The 17365-nt window shown below is 38.5% G+C and overlaps 1 protein-coding gene across 2 annotated transcripts in view; it reads right to left on the reverse strand.

The window, feature by feature from the left end:
- Positions 1 to 4415: 4415 nt before the first annotated feature.
- Positions 4416 to 17365, reverse strand: part of C7H10orf71 (chromosome 7 C10orf71 homolog) — a 44799-nt gene continuing 31849 nt past the window's right edge. For both annotated transcript variants that reach the window (XM_029609620.1, XM_029609621.1), the window contains exon 3: positions 4416 to 11981. In XM_029609620.1, coding sequence (XP_029465480.1) covers positions 6300 to 11822 — 5523 coding nt within the window. In that variant the 5' untranslated portion in view covers positions 11823 to 11981 and the 3' untranslated portion in view covers positions 4416 to 6299. The remainder of the gene's footprint in view (positions 11982 to 17365) is intronic.

Genomic DNA, 17365 nt, shown 5'->3' on the forward strand with positions numbered 1-17365 from the left:
CGTTTATTACTCTTTATATGTTGTAGATGAAATTATTTCTGTGGGTCCCTCCCGATGCAGCGACCGCGAAACACGGACCGTGTCGGGGGACTCTTGCACTTGCATCTTTGAAGGTATATGGAGTTGCCATAAATAACAGTTGATATCTTGGTTCTAATAAAAATCTGCTATAAAGTTATTGATGGACTTTGTTATTGCTTCTTGCACGCTGGACTTATTGGTAATTGAAATCTCCCATTATTACTACATTACCAAGTTGGCTAGCTTCCCTAATTTCTCTTAGCATTTCACTATCTGTCTCATCTTGGTATACTTGGTATACTCCTATCACTATACTCTTCCCCAGCACAGAAGGGATTTCTACCCATAAGGATTCGATTGTGCATGTAGTCTCATCCAGTATCATATGCAAAAAAAGCCAGTCTTTTCTACTATTTCTTCTGAAATATCACGTATGAAAATATTGAAAAGAAATGCACTCATGATTGATTCCTGAGGCATTCTACTGTTAACCCTTCTTTCCTTGGTGTGATGACCATTCATTACTACCTTCTGCTGCCTTTTACTAATCTATTTCATACTACTTCAACTTATTTCATTCTTATGCTAAGGATGTGGAAACTTTGGTGATATTTTGAGATTAATGGCCAAATTCTGAACCTTTGGATTGGAAACATCATCAGTAATTTGAGGTTTTGAGAAGTCTGAAAACATCTGTAAAGAAGACCAAAATGCAAACTTTCATTTTTGAAACATAATAAATATGTGTAAGCATAAGCAAATCTAGTAAAAGAAGGGTAACACAGATTGCTCTGCTGTGACTGGGGAGTGTGAAGGGTTCGAGAGAGAATCCAAGATGACTCATTGTTCTCTTGCCTAACTCTAGTATAAGTTAAAGATGAGTGATCTGGTTATGCTCTGTTTGAATTTCAGACCTGTTTTGCTTCAAACTTTTCTGTCAATTGCTAAACCAACTGTTCAAATTAAAATTATAATTTTCCTATCTTCCATTTTTGTCTGTCCATTTTTCAGTGGTTCGGTTTAGATTTTGTTATGAGTTAATTTGAATTTATTTGGAAGCTAGCTCAGATTTTCTGTTTTCTAAGTGGGGTTGGCCTAGAATGTCTCATGATCAAAAATAATTTTCTACATAACCAAACTTTTAACAGAAATCTTAAAGCAATCAGATATTTCGGCTTTCATTCTCATAAATAAACAGGGTGTGCAAATCTATTCCAAATATCTTTTATGCAACAAAAGTCAAAAAGCCACAGGCTGAATATTGCCACATTTGCTATATAGTACAAGAGGTTTTCACATGCGAGCTCAAAGTGATTGTCCACATTAAAGTGTGGCAAACCTGCTCATGTGTGTAATTAGCCAACTCATGTTCTGCTTGAATTCTGAGTGAGTTTGATTCTGTGCAGGCCATGTTTGATTGAGTCTGGTTCATATGGGGGTAATTTCCAAAAGGTTTATGTGCGTAAATCAGTCTTAGAAAATTATCCTGGAGTAGTCCGTGGAAAAGTGCACGCAGAACACAATTTCACACATGCTTTTCTCTGGAATAGCAGAAGGTGTTCAGGGAGTGGAATCTGGTGGCTGGGATGGGAAGCTTTGTACGTGCATATTTGTGATTTTTGCTAGCAAATACATATGCAATAAGTTGTACCCACTCAAGAGCAGGTTTTTTTTCCGTGCATATCCTCCCCAAAACTACTGATAGCACCTATGAGATTTCAAATGGGGCTTATGCACGTAAGTCTGCTTTGAAAATTCTGGCTTCTGAAAATTACCCTCCCTATAGGGGTTATTTTCTAAAGGCTTATCGCATGCAATACGGCCATATCGCGTGCGATAAGCCCCTATCGCATGCGAAAAGGCCCTTCTCACGTGCGATAGCATACAAATTTGAGTCGGGGCGGAGTCGGGGTGGGGGGGAGGGAGGAGTCGACGGTGTCTTCGCTACCGGCGATAACGTTACCAACGTTATCGTCGGCAGTAGCGCGCCGAATAGCACCACCTTTCACGGTGGCGCTATTTGGTGCGAAAGCTGGCAGCGAAGACACCGCGGTGGTGCGAAGGCTGCGGGCTTTCGCAGGCCCGCCCCCCCTGTTTTCGCTGGATTCATCATTCTGCAATGAATGATGAATCCAGGCCTATGTGTGGATTTTTTCATCCTTCAGTTCAGAGACAGTTTAAATCTAATGCAAAAAAGGCCACTCATCCTTAGTATAAATTTATGTTTCTCACTTTGTACCCTATTCACTAAAATTAAAAGGAAATCATTGAAAAAGAGTATTTTAGCATTCTGTTCTCTATGTACTTTTGAGCAAACGTAGGAAAGTAGATGCCAGAGAATGTCTTTTTCAGTATCTTTATTGGCTGGAGACGTATGAAAACAATAAAATCGCCCATGTACTTTTGCTACTTACATGAAAAATATGCAAATATAGTGGAGTATTTATGTTTGCAAAGCATCTTTAATATTATCAAAACAATTGTCAAATTAACACCAGCAATCTGAATTGGATGCTCTCTTTCAGAATTTAGAATGGGTTTCCAATGATCAATGCATGACTAAATTAGAACTTCACATATTCTAATTTCACATATGTGGCATCACACGTATGTGGCATCACGTATGTGGCATCACATTATACTGCAAATGAATGAAAAAATTTCTGCAGATGCAAGTAATGCAACAGTTTGGATAATGAAATAATCATTATTTTTTGATACAATTGAATACCTACACTATATATTTTAATAGAACATATTCAGTCAAAGTGAATAATACAGCATGTAAAACAAAGTAGTTTTGGTATAATTCACAAACATTCCTTTGTCAAATCACAGCATGAAATATTTAAACAAAGAATGTTTTTGCTTTCTCTTTAGAATGTCCATTACAGCTACTTTTAAAATCATTTATCAATATAGGTGGTGAAGAGTCAATGAAAATTCTCATCCTATTATCTAATTCTGGAAATTTTAATTACAAATGACTCTTTGCCAATGTTTTCTTGTGAAATTTAGGGCCATATTTCAAAAAGAGTTCTACCATTCTGCATATGTAGCAAAATTATTTTAACATCTTAAAATTAGGACTCTTATAGAAGCAATGAGGTAAAGTGATGGATACCCAGTGTTAGAAATAATGATTAAGTTAGGATTAGAATCTGCAAATCTCTGTGATTTAGCCCCATGCTGTATATCTCAATATCATTAATACAGTAGTTGAAGAATAAAGATGCTATGTGGTAAATAGAAAAGCTACTTTTTTTCATTTCAAATCTGGAGGCCAATGTTCTGCTGCAATTTACTGAAAAGTTGAGATTTTATGTGCATAAATTTTCTACCAGGACTCATATGCAAATGAACCTAATAGAAAAGTTGGGCATACAATTTTCCTACAGCGACTTTGCAAAAGAGATGATGTGTAGTTATCATTTTAGCGAAAACCAGTATGAAAAGACATCTTTGGCCTGGATTTATCAAAATGCGGTAAGTACCGCATGCGATAGCAAAAGGGGTGTGTTTTATGCTAATATAGCATTTATTGCAATTTGCACTAATTACCTGTGCAAATTGTGATACCCTTTTCAGATTCTGCGATAAGTGCCGACCTGTTGTATTTCCTGCATTCAACCACTGGGGGACCATTGTTAATGAGAGAGAGAGAGAGAGAGAGAGAGAGAGAGAGAGAGAGAGACTGGCTATAATGTCATGTCATGGCCCATAGGTAGGTATTTGTATCCCTATGGTAGGCCCACCTAGTAACTCGAGGTGGGGATTAGGTAAGAGTGTAGGGGGTTAGGGGCCACTTTGACATTCTATGTGACACCTACGAACAGAACAGTGGTCTCTTGTGAAGATTTGATGGCCTTTGGAGTGAGGAAACTCACTCCAAGATGAGATTTGGGCAATTTTCTCTCAACCTAGCTTGATGTTACCCAGGTAGAGAGTCCATCAAGCTAGGTTGAGAGAACCTTGCCCAAATCTCATCTTGGAGTGAGAGAGTCCATCAAGCTAGGTTGAGAGAACCTTGCCCAAATCTCATCTTGGAGTGAGTTTCCTCACTCCAAAAGTCATCAAATCTTCATGAGACCACTGTTCTGTTCGTAGGTGTCATGTACAATGTCAAAGTGGCCCCTAACCCCCTACACTCTTACCTAATCCCCACCTCAAGTTACTAGGTGGGCCTACCATAGGGATACAAATACCTACCTATGGGCCATGACATTATGGTCTCTCTCTCTCTCCCTCTCCCCCCATCCCCAGGGCTCTGGACCCTTCAATTCACCTGAAATAGGCCTTACAGGAGACATCACAAAGGGCAATGAAACCTTATCACACAGCCTAATGCAATCCAAAGAGGTGTAGTTAAAATTGGCATGATAGCTCTTCACAGACAGGCTAACCCAGCCCACAATCCTCCTATTTTCAGAATTTGCATCACACCATACGATATGGTGCGATCGCACGCGAAAACGCCTTATCACATTTTGATAAATGACCCCCTTTGTGTGTTGGTTTTTTCAGAATTCTGAGAAAATGAGTTGCTTTGCAGACTATGCTATTAAGTTTACTATGTGCAAAGGGGACATTTTTTCAATGTTTTCGCAAACAGACCCAATCTGTTTAAATATGGAAAAGTGAGAAATTACAGCATTTTGGCACAATTTTGGGAATTTTGCACATATTTACATTCTTAATCCCCCATCTGTGCAAACCTTTACAACTTAATATATCAACCTCTTTATTGCAACAATAACCATGTTAATATATAACATGATTACTCTGATTATAGCATACACTCCCACATTAGTGCACAATACTGTTACTTGGTTAATTCACTTTGACCACTGATTTAATTTCAGTGATAATATACTGCAAATATTTTATTTTTTTCAGATTCTAAACAGGAGTCTTATTGTTTTTTTTTATATATGAGAAGCTGAATGATCACTCAAGGATATCTAAACAACTTATACATGAACTGTTACATTATACTAACAAATCAAGTCAGAAAACTTTGCCTTACTAAACAAACTACTTGCTTTCTTTGGAAGAGATGGGGAGATAGGGTACAGAATAATTCACATTCCTTTGTCTATCTGGTGTTATTTACAGGGCAATACATGTCTTGATTATGATTCTTTCCCAGCAGTAGGAGAAAGGATGGCAGTTGCCTATCATCATATTCTGCTGGTTAAACCCCCCCCCCCCCGTCCCTCTCTTTTCCAGAATCATGAGTTTTGCTTCACTCTAACTATGGCCTCTACTCTCTGCAAGACAGATGTGGGCAAAAAAAACATTCTGCACAGGGGTAAATCTCTCTGGGATAAAACCAAACTTCTTCTGAGATGGGCTAAGTATATTTTTAAAAGCATGATTACAAATGACAATAACCAAAGGTATTCAGCTATAATTGTGATGCTCAGGAGCTTTGCAGAAATGATGCCTATAGATTTATCCAGAAAGGCATATATGAATTCCCACTTGTATTTTGACTATCTATAGATAAAAGGCACTATCCACCTTAAACTATTTTCTTCGAAGTTAAGTTGGAAGACCACAGTGTGATTTAGACTTTTCATTTGACATTTACTGGAATACTAGAAATATGTAAAAATGCTATTGTGGAAAATGCCCATTGTTCTTTGTGGAGCTTTACTATGCCCTGCAGTTTTCTGAAGAACCTCATTCCCCAAGCGACAACACATTCTGTCTAAATGAATGAAAAGGAAATGGAAATTGTTGCTCAAAATATTTGGTTGAAAGACTAAAACTGCACACTGAGCATTGCAGAAAGAACTAAAACTTGTTGAATTTACTAATTTTGTTGGTACAATTTCATTTGTCTCTTCTCAAGTAAAACCTTTCCTTTCCATGACAATAGGAATATGCCTACACAATCCTTCATAATAAGAGCAGTTCCTGTCTGCTTATCTATTCTGTAGAGTATCAGATGTCAAATGAAAACTTTAAATGTTAATAAATGGGTCAAAGGCTTAAAAAATGGTCCTGGTTGTGCATTTTGTGGGTTTTAGTTTCAGTACAGATAAATGGAATTTTACAAATGAAGTGCCAAACACAAGCTCAGAACCCACAAATGTTACTACACAAGTCAAAAGTCCAAAATATGGTCCTAGATTTACCTTTTGTGGGTTTTAATTTCAGTAGCAGACAGTAGTAATTCATTGTCGTTACAGCTATTCCAACCTCTGCATGAATGGGTATTATACTAGTATTAGTTTAATTAAAAATAGTTACTTTTGATTGCCTTTTTCCTTTCAAGATAACCCTTCTATTGCAAAGTCATCCAAATCACTTATAGAAATGATGTCTAATCCTCTAGAATCAGTGAAGTCTTTTTCAGGACTATATGGAGTTCCAGTTATACTTTGACTGTGAGAATCACACACAGGCTCAATATAGGGTTGGTTTTCTATGTATTCACTGTAAGTATGGTCACGGTTCCAGCTTGCACTTTGTTCTTCTTTGTGTTGTTCTAACATTAATGTAGCAGGTGCTGAAAGCTGTGATGATGATCTCATAGGTGTTAAAGAGGTCACAGGTAAAGGAAGAAAACTCGGGCATACTATATATGGTGTGTTTAAGACCTCTAAAGAGGATGCATGAGATAAATTACTGTCTGATGAAGGTACTGACATTTGGATGTATTTGCCAGTCTCTGGGTCATAAAAGGTCTTAAGACGAATTTGAACTGGTATGTCTACCATAAAGTACTGTCCAGAGTCAGGATCTTGAAGAAGTTTCCGTTGTGTCATAGGGAAAGAAGGTGTAGGAGTTAATGCCTGGGTGTTTGCATATCTAAAAACATTTGGGTCTGTAGGAGTATAAGATGAATGAAGATGTGCTAGAGATGGTGGAGAGCTCACTGAACGTAAGGGTGGAGGTGAGAGAGCCTTAGGAGATGGCATACTCAGAACTGAATTTGTATCTATGTTTTCTATGTGATGTTTTTTCTGTGCCTCTGTCTTTCTTCTTTTGTTGTTTAGTCGCTTTGCCCGTCGCAATGCTTTTTCTGTCTTAGGTGGAACAGTTGGGGGTTTCCCTGACATTTTTCCTGCATTGTCAATAAGATGTGATCGCTCATGTTCACTTTGTGATCGCTCATGTTCACTTTTGTTACCTTCTGTATTCTTTGGCACTGAACTATGTGTTGCAAAGTTAAGTATATTATCTGATATCTCCTTGACTGAAGTTGATTGTCCTTTAGTTTTTGATGCTATATTTTTCATGGTAAGTTTCTCATTGTCCTCAGCTATTTCTGATGCTGTTGTTTCACCTTGGCTTATAACGTTCTCTGATGATGACCTAATTGCGAGACAATGTGAAATGGTCTCCAATGTTTCATCAGTTACAGTAGAGTTTGGGATGATCTCAGATATTGGACTAGCTATCATAGAGCATGATATGTTGTTTTCTGACATTGGACTAATTACAGTAGAACATAGGATTTTTTCTATCACTGGATTGGTTACAATTGAGTATGAGATACTTTCTGACATTGGACTGGTTATTGAAGAGCGTGCAACATCTTCTAAGAATGAATTTGTATCATCAAAATGGATGACACTATCTGATGCTCTGCTTGTGATAGGAGAATATATTCTGCCTTCCAAAGCTGAACTTGTAGGAGAATTTATAATCTCTTCATTAATTTTGTTTTTAAGAAGAGAACTTTGATTCAACACTGTTTGATCTGTACCATTCAGTATTTTATTGTCAGCATCAGAATTTAAAACACTACAAACCATGTTGTCATCTAAATTTGAAGTTACTTGAACAGAATTGAATTTTGCCTTTATGAATTTAGGCTTATCTTCATCTCCATCTCTGCTCCTTCTTTTTTCATTGCTTTTTTCAGCTACTTCCAATAATCTGTTCATTTCCATTGAATTATCAACATCTTCCTTCAACTTTTGTAATGAAAAATTCACAGTTTCCTCCAATATGGGAATTCTGACTACTGGATTAGATCTCAATCCTTGAGTATTTTTATGAACCTCTGTCTGCTTTGCAATGCGGGATTTTACATTTAGTTCTAGAGACTGCTCTGTTTCATGATCATTAGTAATGTCCTGAAGCTCCTTGAAAATAGACTTTTCTTTCTGCATAGTACTTTCTAATTGACTTTCTGTTTTCTTCCTACCACATATTAATAAATCTTCTGACATGCTTCTAAGCAAAGGCAACTTCACTGCTTTTATTATAGGAGATGACTTAAATGTGTTATCTTTAACAGTAAACATATTTAGTTTTAAAGAAGCTGAAGAAGCCCTTTGAGGCACTTCTGAACTGGAACCTTTGCTAATGACTTTTTCTGTTACAGAATTAGGACAGTTGTCCTCTTGTTTGTCAGATAGTTCTCCCATTAGGTTATCTTTTGAACTTTGCTGGCATTCATACTGTAACATCTTAATCTCACTGTCCTCTAGTTTGGTACTATAGTTACTTAGAGCATAGTACTGCAGCTCATCTTTACCTTCATCCTTACATTTCTCCTTGCTTTCTTGACCACCAGCTACATTCTTTCCACTTTTTTCACCGCTCATCTGTTTCTTTATATAATATGATTTCTTTTCTTGCTGCTCCAAGTTTAGATCATCATCTAAGCTTAAATAAGGTTGTTTTGAAGAACCTGCACTTCTCTTATCAATATTTTCATTGTTTGATTCGAATACAATTTGTCTTTCATTGAAAAGAATCTCTTCTGTTTGTGAAACATGACTTAAAGGTATGACATTTCGATTGTGATGTAGATTTGGTTTCTCAGAACTTTCCTTTATTGCATAATCCCGTACAACTGAAGTTTGTAATTGATTATGCTCTTGATTTCTTTCCATTTGTTGTTCTGCATTTAATTCTCTATTGTCTTTCTTGTAAAGGTTCAATGATGGATACTCTAGATTTTTTCTTAAATTTTGCTCATTGATCTGGTGACCAAACATGATAGCTTTTTTACTGAGTTCTGTGTCTTCAAACATTTCTTGTGTATTTGGATACTCATGTTGTAAATTATTACTGTTGTGGTGGAACAAGCTGTCATCTGTGTTTCGTGGTGAACTTAAGGTGAGGTAATTATCTGTCAGCTGTGTACATAAGTCAATTTTACCATTCCTATCACCATTTTCTTGGGAATTTAAAGTCTGCACAGCAGGTAAATAAGCTATACTTTCCTTTATGACATTCTGTTTGCTACTTTTTCCAAGCAAATCATGTGTTGTAATATTAGGTTTCACATTCTCTTGTTTTACATTCTCCCTAAGTTTAGCTTTGTCATCCATATTTTTCAACAGAGGAGAAGTGCTGTAGGTACTTTTAACACGTTTTCGGACATCCTTGAGATTGAATAATAGACTTGGAGCCTTGGACTTATAATTGTCATGTGATTTGTAATCAATAACACCTCGATACTCTTGCTCTTTTATTGCTGTAAATTCTGTTAAGGGTGGTGTTATCAGAACTGTTTGGTCTTCTAATGAGTCTCTTGTATGTTTTCTTTGTATAATTGGTGTTAAAAGTTGTAAGATATTAAAAGTAGAGTTATCAGATTCAGTCCAGTTGCTCTGCATATTTACTTCATTTGCAAAAGCACCTGCAGCTATATTCCTTTTAAACATAGATATATCTTCTTCCTTGGGCTTCTGTTTTTCATTTGAAATCTGTTGTGATATTTCAAGACTTTTACTGACCTTAGATCGTCTCCAAGGTGCAGAGTTATTTCCCAGTTCATCTTTTGGTTCTGAATTGGAGGACTTTCCCTTATATTGCACTTCACCAGATTCAAATGATGATGTAGCTTCAGATATATCTTCCTCTTTTCTTGCCAATATTTTTTTGGTAAATAAGGATAATGGTGAAGACTCCCCAGTTATTTTTGTATCCTTCTCTTGGTTTGTAGTCATGCTCCTATTAGATATGCCTTTTGTTAAAGATGAGCAACTTATATCCATGCTTTCATCCTTTTCCTGGTTTGTAACCCCAGTCCTTTTGATGACTGGAGATATCAATAATGAATAATCTGCATTCACAGGAACTTTCGTTTCTTTGTGTTTGGCATTAATCTTTTTGCCATGTAATGATGACAATGAAAAACATTCAGTCATATGGACATCTTTTTGTTGGTTTGTGGTTACGGCTCTCTTATTAAAAGAAGATGAGGAAGAAGAATCTTCATCCATTAAAATATCTTTTTCCTGACTTGTCATTTTAGACCATAATTCTGAAGATACTGGTGAACCTACATCCATAAAAACGTCTTTATCCTGGTGTGGGACCATATTCCTTTTGCTATATGAAACTGATGTAGATGAGCTCAAACCCTTAAGGACACTCATTTCATGGTTTGGAACAATAGTTTTGCTGGTAGATAATGATGATGGTGAAGACCCTTTCTCTAACAGAATATCATTGTCCTGATTTAAGACTGTAGTCGTATTGCTATATGATGATGAAGATATTAAGGGATCCATATCTATAAGGATCTCATTTTCCTGATTTGTTGCCATTGGTATGGCTGTAGGTTTGTTAGATGGAGAAGGATATGAGGAACCTATATCCATAAGGATCTCCTTTTCTTGGCAAGAGACTGTTGTTTTTTTGCAAGACAGTAATGATGATGATGATGATGATGGTGATGGTGGTGAAGAACTAACCTCCATGAGGACCTCTTTTATCCGTTTTGCTCTACTGATTGTTGGACCAGTATTCTTAACTGCTTCTTCTTTCTGTCGTGATAACATTGACAATTTAGTAGCTGATGACTTTGATGAATCTACATTCATAGAATACTCCTTTTCCTGGGTTGTAACCAAAGCATTTTTACTGCGCAATGTTTTGTGCACAGGCAGATGAATGACATTTAATGATGGTGAATCTTCATGCCAGTTAAGAAATTCTTTTATTGGTACAAATTCTGTGCATTTTTCTTTTCCAGTCAGTTTTTTCCTATGGTCACTCCACGATTTGAAAGCACTGTGTTCACTATGAAGAAAATTGCTTGTATTTGTCAGTTCTTTATTTTCTCCTGTTCTATGTTTTCTGGTCCTTTGGGGGGAATTATAGAAGTTTGACGCAGATATATGTGAAGTTGTCATTAATGCAGTGCTTAAACCATCCTGAGCATGGTTTTCCAAATCTGTTTTAATTCTTCTTCTCTGTGTATCATATTTGTCATTTAGCCAGTAGTTTACTTGACATGCTTGTGAAAATTCAGATAGCTCTTTATGATTGATCATTACTGTGGCATTATCCCAGGGAGCAGATTCTTTTTCTGAGTATAATTTAAATTTCTGAGAACTTTTTGGAATACACAGTTTTCTTGTCACTAAGGGTGAACTCCAAGGATGCTCATTTTCAATATTATCAAATGTCTTTATCAATGAGGATACTTTGGACCTTTGTTTTTTGTTCCTCAAATCAGGCACAGGCAACACAACCATACCTGATTTGTACTTAGAATCATTTTCTTCGCGAGCAAATCTGGGTAACTGCTTGAATGCTGAGGCAGACTTTGCATAGTCATTGGATTGTGAAGAATACTTGTTAAAGATGTTACTATTATGCAAGGTATGACTTAATGATCCCTGGTTAGATTTACTTGAGAACTGTAGAGTCATATCAGGTGACTGTGAAATTACAGGATTTATATTTTCCTCCTCTGCAATGCATAAACTTCTAAAGGCACGATCTGTGAGACTGCTGACTTCCTGGTCTGTATCATCCATAATACTTCCAATGCTTGAAGAATCACTCAACCCATCAGCATGTTTCTTATGTTTCTGCATTGTCTCAATGTAAATAGTTAATTTATTTTTCAAGGTACTGCCTTCTACAGATGGGCCCTTTAATTAATTTCAGATCTTTGAAAATGTTGCTATTTAGTCTTCCTCTTGAATATTCTGTGTTCATTCACCTTACAGAATCACAAAATCGGAAGATTCTCTCTGAAAGACCAACAAAGACAAAAATAGAGCTAAATATATAATACAAGATATGACATGATACATAACATGGCGTATATTTTATTATAATATGACCTAGATATTGATAGTGTATGCCACTAATTTTAATACCTGCTGGAGCTGCTATTATGATGTTACAGCTAGGTAAAAACATCAGAAAGACTTCACAAACCACAACATTCAAATAAAATTGATTAATTCTATAGACTATTAAGATACCATAAAATTATTACTGCTTCTTATTTTTCTAAAGATCTACTAGAGGTACACACAGTAATGTACAGATACACAGAAGAGATACTCCTGCATGGAGTTTATAATCTAGTTAAGTCAAATATACATGACAAAAAAAGAGTATATGGGGAATGTATTTATTACAAGGAAGTGGTTAAGTTTAAAAGCAGCCTCAAAAAAAGTGAGTTTTTAGCTTGGATTTGAATATGGCCAGAGAGAAAGCATGACGCACTGACTTAGAAAGTCTGTTCTAAGCATGCAACATAGCAAAGTGGAAAGCATGGAGTCAGGAGTTGGCAATAGAGGAGAAGGCACAGATAAGGGTAACTTGCTGATGAGCAGAGTTCACAAGATAAGTTATAGGCAGAGAGAAGATAAGTAATGAGGAGCTGCAGAGTGAATGTATTTGTGGCTGAGTAGGAGAAGCTGGAAATGTATGTAGAAGCAGATGGAAGCCAATGTAGTGACAATGTAGCGACAATACATCATGCAACTGAACTTTGGAAGAAAGAAAAGTCATGCATCTAAATTTTGGAAGGAAGATAAGTTGTAAAATTGAATTTTGAATAGATTGCTGTGGAGAAAGATGATTCAGTGGGAGGCCTGTGAAGAGCAGGTTGCAATAGTTAGGCAGTAGGTGATAAGAGAAAGGATGAGTTTTCTGGTATATTGCTCACAAAGAAATGGAAAGATTTTAGTGATGTTATATAGGAAGAAATGGCCTGCTTTATCAGTGTTTTGTATGTGTGTAGAGAAAGAAAGAGAACCATCAAAGATGACCTGAAGGTAATGGGCCAAGGGGACCAGGGGGAAGAGAGTGTCTTTTATTTGATCAGCTCACAGGACCTTGAAGGTAACATAGTCATTGACCATAATTTCTGCTGTTTTCTTCATTTCTACACTGACTGGCCTGTATTTTGACCTAGAAGTTTCTTTTTGCTTCTTTAGGCTTCCAGCAATCAGAACCAGCTGCTACCGGGATTTGGTGCTATGAGCCTTCCTTTGTACTTCCTGGGGAAGGGGGAGGGGGGGAGGGGAGTGGAAGAGGGGTTTCTTCTGCATTTAAAAAAAAGTCTTATTTATAGAGCTGCTAATTAAACAAAACAAACTTGTACCAACAGTAGTGAATTGAAGGACTTAAGGAAATGCAAATTATAAGTAAATTAAACCACAACATATGGAAAAAGGAACCAGTGTCCCCATTTTATAATATCCCCAGCTCTCACTAAGCCCAGCCATCACAGCAATGTTCCCGGGCCCAGGGGGCACAGGCTACATATCACACACAGCACTTCTCCCAGAACCAGGTACATCTGCACCATGAACGGGTGATTTTCAAAGGGATTTAGATGCCTAGGGGGTATTTTTTTAAAGGATGTACGTGCTTATTCCTGGGTTTTACATATGTAAATGCACTTTATGAAGTCAGCTTTCAAATCGCCGTGAGGGTGTTCGTCGGTTTGTTACCAGGAATACAGCCATTTTATAACTTGTATGCGCATATGCACACATGCTATAAAATAACCTGGCCGAACGCTCATGTGTGCCAAATTTTAAGTGGGTGTGTGCAAGTGCACGCAAATGTGGTTTCTATTGCATAAATTGGGGGATTTTAAAAGGATGCACGTGCTGACATCATTTCCAGTTTTACCAGTTCATCCCTAGTTCATCCAGTTAAGAGTTAGGTCTTCCAAATCTTCCTGGTTTAACTAGCCTTCACTCCCCCCAGTTATTCACAACCCTTAAAACCCTGCCGATCTGCCTATTTATCTTTATTTTATAACATATGGCATCCAGAGCAGCAGTAAAGTTATGTGGCAGGGGACCCCAGAGCATGTAAGTATTTATGCGCACATCTCAGCTTTACACTCTGAAACGCCCATTTCCCGCCTAGACCACACCCACACCCTGCCCTTTTTAAAAAACTTCTGAGGTGTGTGCACTGTGGCTTTTATGTGCGCATCTCAGTGGCTTTTAAAATCTGCTTGGTGCATGCAAACCCAACAGATATCCACATCCCCTAATTAACGCGCACATTGGGGCGCGTACCCCCCAAAAACCTGCCCCAAGTTCCCCCTGCGCGCGCAAGCCCCAGGACGTGCGTAAGTCCTGGGGCTTTCCTGGGGGGCGTGTCGGGGGCATGTCGGGTGGGCGTGTCACGGCGGTGTGTCATCCGGGGCAGGGCCGCGGGCATGGTTCCGGCCCGAGGCATTTCAGGGGCATGGCCAAGGCCTCCGAAACTTCTCCCGGGCCGGGGAATCGTGCGGCCGGCGTGCGCGAGTTACGCCTGACTCGGGCAGGCGCAACTTTTGCAATAAAGGTAGGGGGGGTTTAGATAGGGCTGGGGGGGTGGGTTAGGTAGGGGAAGGGAGGGGAAGGTGTTGGGGGGGGGGGTGGAAGGAAAGTTCCCTCTGAGGCTGCTCCTATTTCGGAGCACAGGAGGAGACAGAGGCTAAGAACATAAGAATTTAAGAAATTGCCATGCTGGGTCAGACCAAGGGTCCATCAAGCCCAGCATCCTGTTTCCAACAGAGGCCAAACCAGGCCACAAGATCCTGGCAATTACCCAAACACTAAGAAGATCCCATGCTACTGATGTAATTAATAGCAGTGGCTATTCCCTAAATACACTTGATTAATAGCCATTAATGGACTTCTCCTCCAAGAACTTATCCAAACCAGCTACATTAACTGCACTAACCACATCCTCTGGCAACAAATTCCAGAGCTTTATTGTGTGTTGAGTGAAAAAGAATTTTCTCAGATTAGTCTTAAATGTGCTACTTGCTAACTTCACGGAATGCTTCCTAGTCCTTCTATTATTCGAAAGTGTAAATAACTGATTCACATCTACTCATTTAAGACCTCTCATGATCTTAAAGACCTCTAACATATCCCCCCTCAGCCGTCTCTTCTCCAAGCTGAACAGCCCTAACCTCTTCAGCCTTTCCTCATAGGGGAGCTGTTCCATCCCCTTTATCATTTTGGTTGCCCTTCTCTGTACCTTCTCCATCGTAACTATATCCTTTTTGAGATGCGGCGACCAGAATTGTACACAGTATTCAAGGTGCAGTCTCACCATGGAGCGATACAGAGGCATTATGACATTTTCCGTAACCATTCCCTTCCTAAAAATTCCTAACATTCTGTTTGCTTTTTTGACTGCTGCAGGACACTGAGCCGACGATTTTAAAGTATTATCCCCTATGATGCCTAAATCTTTTTCCTGGGTGGTAGCTCCTAATATGGAATCTAACATTGTGTAACTACAGCAAGGGTTATTTTTCCCTATATGCAACACCTTGCACTTGTCCACATTTAATTTCATCTGACATTTGGATGCACAATCTTCCAGTCTTGCAAGGTCCTCCTGTAATGTATCACAATCCGCTTGTGATTTAACTACTCTGAATAATTTTGTATCATCCGCAAATTTGATAACCTCACTTGTTGTATTCCTTTCCAGATCATTTATATATATATATTGAAAAGCACCGGTCCAAGTACAGATCCCTGAGGCACTCCACTGTTTACCCTTTTCCACTGAGAAAATTGACCATTTAATCCTACTCTCTCTTTCCTGTCTTTTAACCAGTTTGTAATCCTCGAAAGGACATCGCCTCTTATCCCATGACTTTTTTAGTTTTCTTAGAAGCCTCTCATGAGGGACTTTGCCAAACCCCTTCTGAAAATCCAAATACACTACATCTACCAATTCACCTTTATCCACATGTTTATTAACCCTTTCAAAACAATAAAGCAGATTTGTTAGGCAAGACTTCCCTTGGGTAAATCGATGTTGACTGTGTTCCATTAAACCATGTCTTTCCACATGCTCTATGATTTTGATCTTGAAAATAGTTTCCACTATTTTTCCCGGCACTGAAGTCAGGCTCACTGGTCTATAGTAACCTGGATTGCCCCTGGAGCCTTTTTTTAAATATTGGGGTTACATTGGCCACCCTCCAGTCTTCAGGTACAATGGATGCTTTTAATGATAGGCTACAATTTTTAACTAATAGATCAGAAATTTCATTTTTTAGTTCCTTCAGTACCCTAGGATTCATACCATCCTGGCCAGGTGATTTGCTACTCTTTAGTTTGTCAATTTGGTTCACAGGTTCACAGCGATTTTGTTCAGTTCGTCTGACTCATCATCCTGAAAACCATCTCCGGAACTGGTATCTACCCAACATCCTCATTAGTAAACACGAAAGCAAAGAATTCATTTAGTCTTTCTGCAATGGCCTTTTCTTCCCTAAGAGCCCCCATCACCCCTCGGTCATCTAATAGTCCAACCCACTCCCTTACAGATTTGTTGCTTTGGATATATTTAAAAAAAATTTTATTATGAGTTTTTGCCTCTATGGCCAACTTAATTTCAAATTCTCTCTTCGCCTGTCTTATCAATGTTTTACACTTAACTTGACAAGCTTATGTTTTATCCTATTTTCATCAGATGGATCCTTCTTCCAATTTTTGAAAGATGTTTTTTTGGCTAAAATAGCCTCTTTCACCTCACCTTTTAACCACGACGGTAATCGTTTTGCCTTCCTTCCACCTTTCTTAATGTGTGGAATACATATGGACTGCACCTCTAGGATTGTATTTTTAAACAATGTCCATGCATTTTGAACACATTTAACCTTTGCTGCTGTACCTTTCAGGTTTTATTTTTTTCTTTTGGACTTAGGTGGGCCTCGCAGGATCTCCCAGAAAGGAAGTTCAATGGTGTGCCCACCAGGATCAAGGGTGCATGGTCGACATCAGGGTTGGTGGTCTGGAGGACCAGAGAAGGTCTGAACAGTGTCTGAGATGACAAGGCTAGGAGCAAGGCCTGTATCAAAGAGGCATGGTCGGTTATAGCAGAGGTCAGGTTCCAAAGGTCAGTCCAAGAGTAGTCAGCCAAAGCAGAGGTCAGGTTCCAGAGGTCAGACGTGGTCAAGTAGACAGGCAGAGGTCAGTATCTGGGCAGTGGTCAGATTAGTCACAAACAGGCAGAGGTCAGTACCAGAGAGTCAGCCCAAGAGGTACTACTTGGGGGAACATAGGAACAGACAGATGCTGGAACAGAAGGACACTGGAACAGGAAGATGCTGGAACAGGACTGGAACAGGACTGGAAAAAGACTG

The sequence above is a fragment of the Rhinatrema bivittatum genome, chromosome 7 (assembly GCF_901001135.1).
Source record: "Rhinatrema bivittatum chromosome 7, aRhiBiv1.1, whole genome shotgun sequence".
NCBI lineage: Eukaryota > Metazoa > Chordata > Amphibia > Gymnophiona > Rhinatrematidae > Rhinatrema > Rhinatrema bivittatum.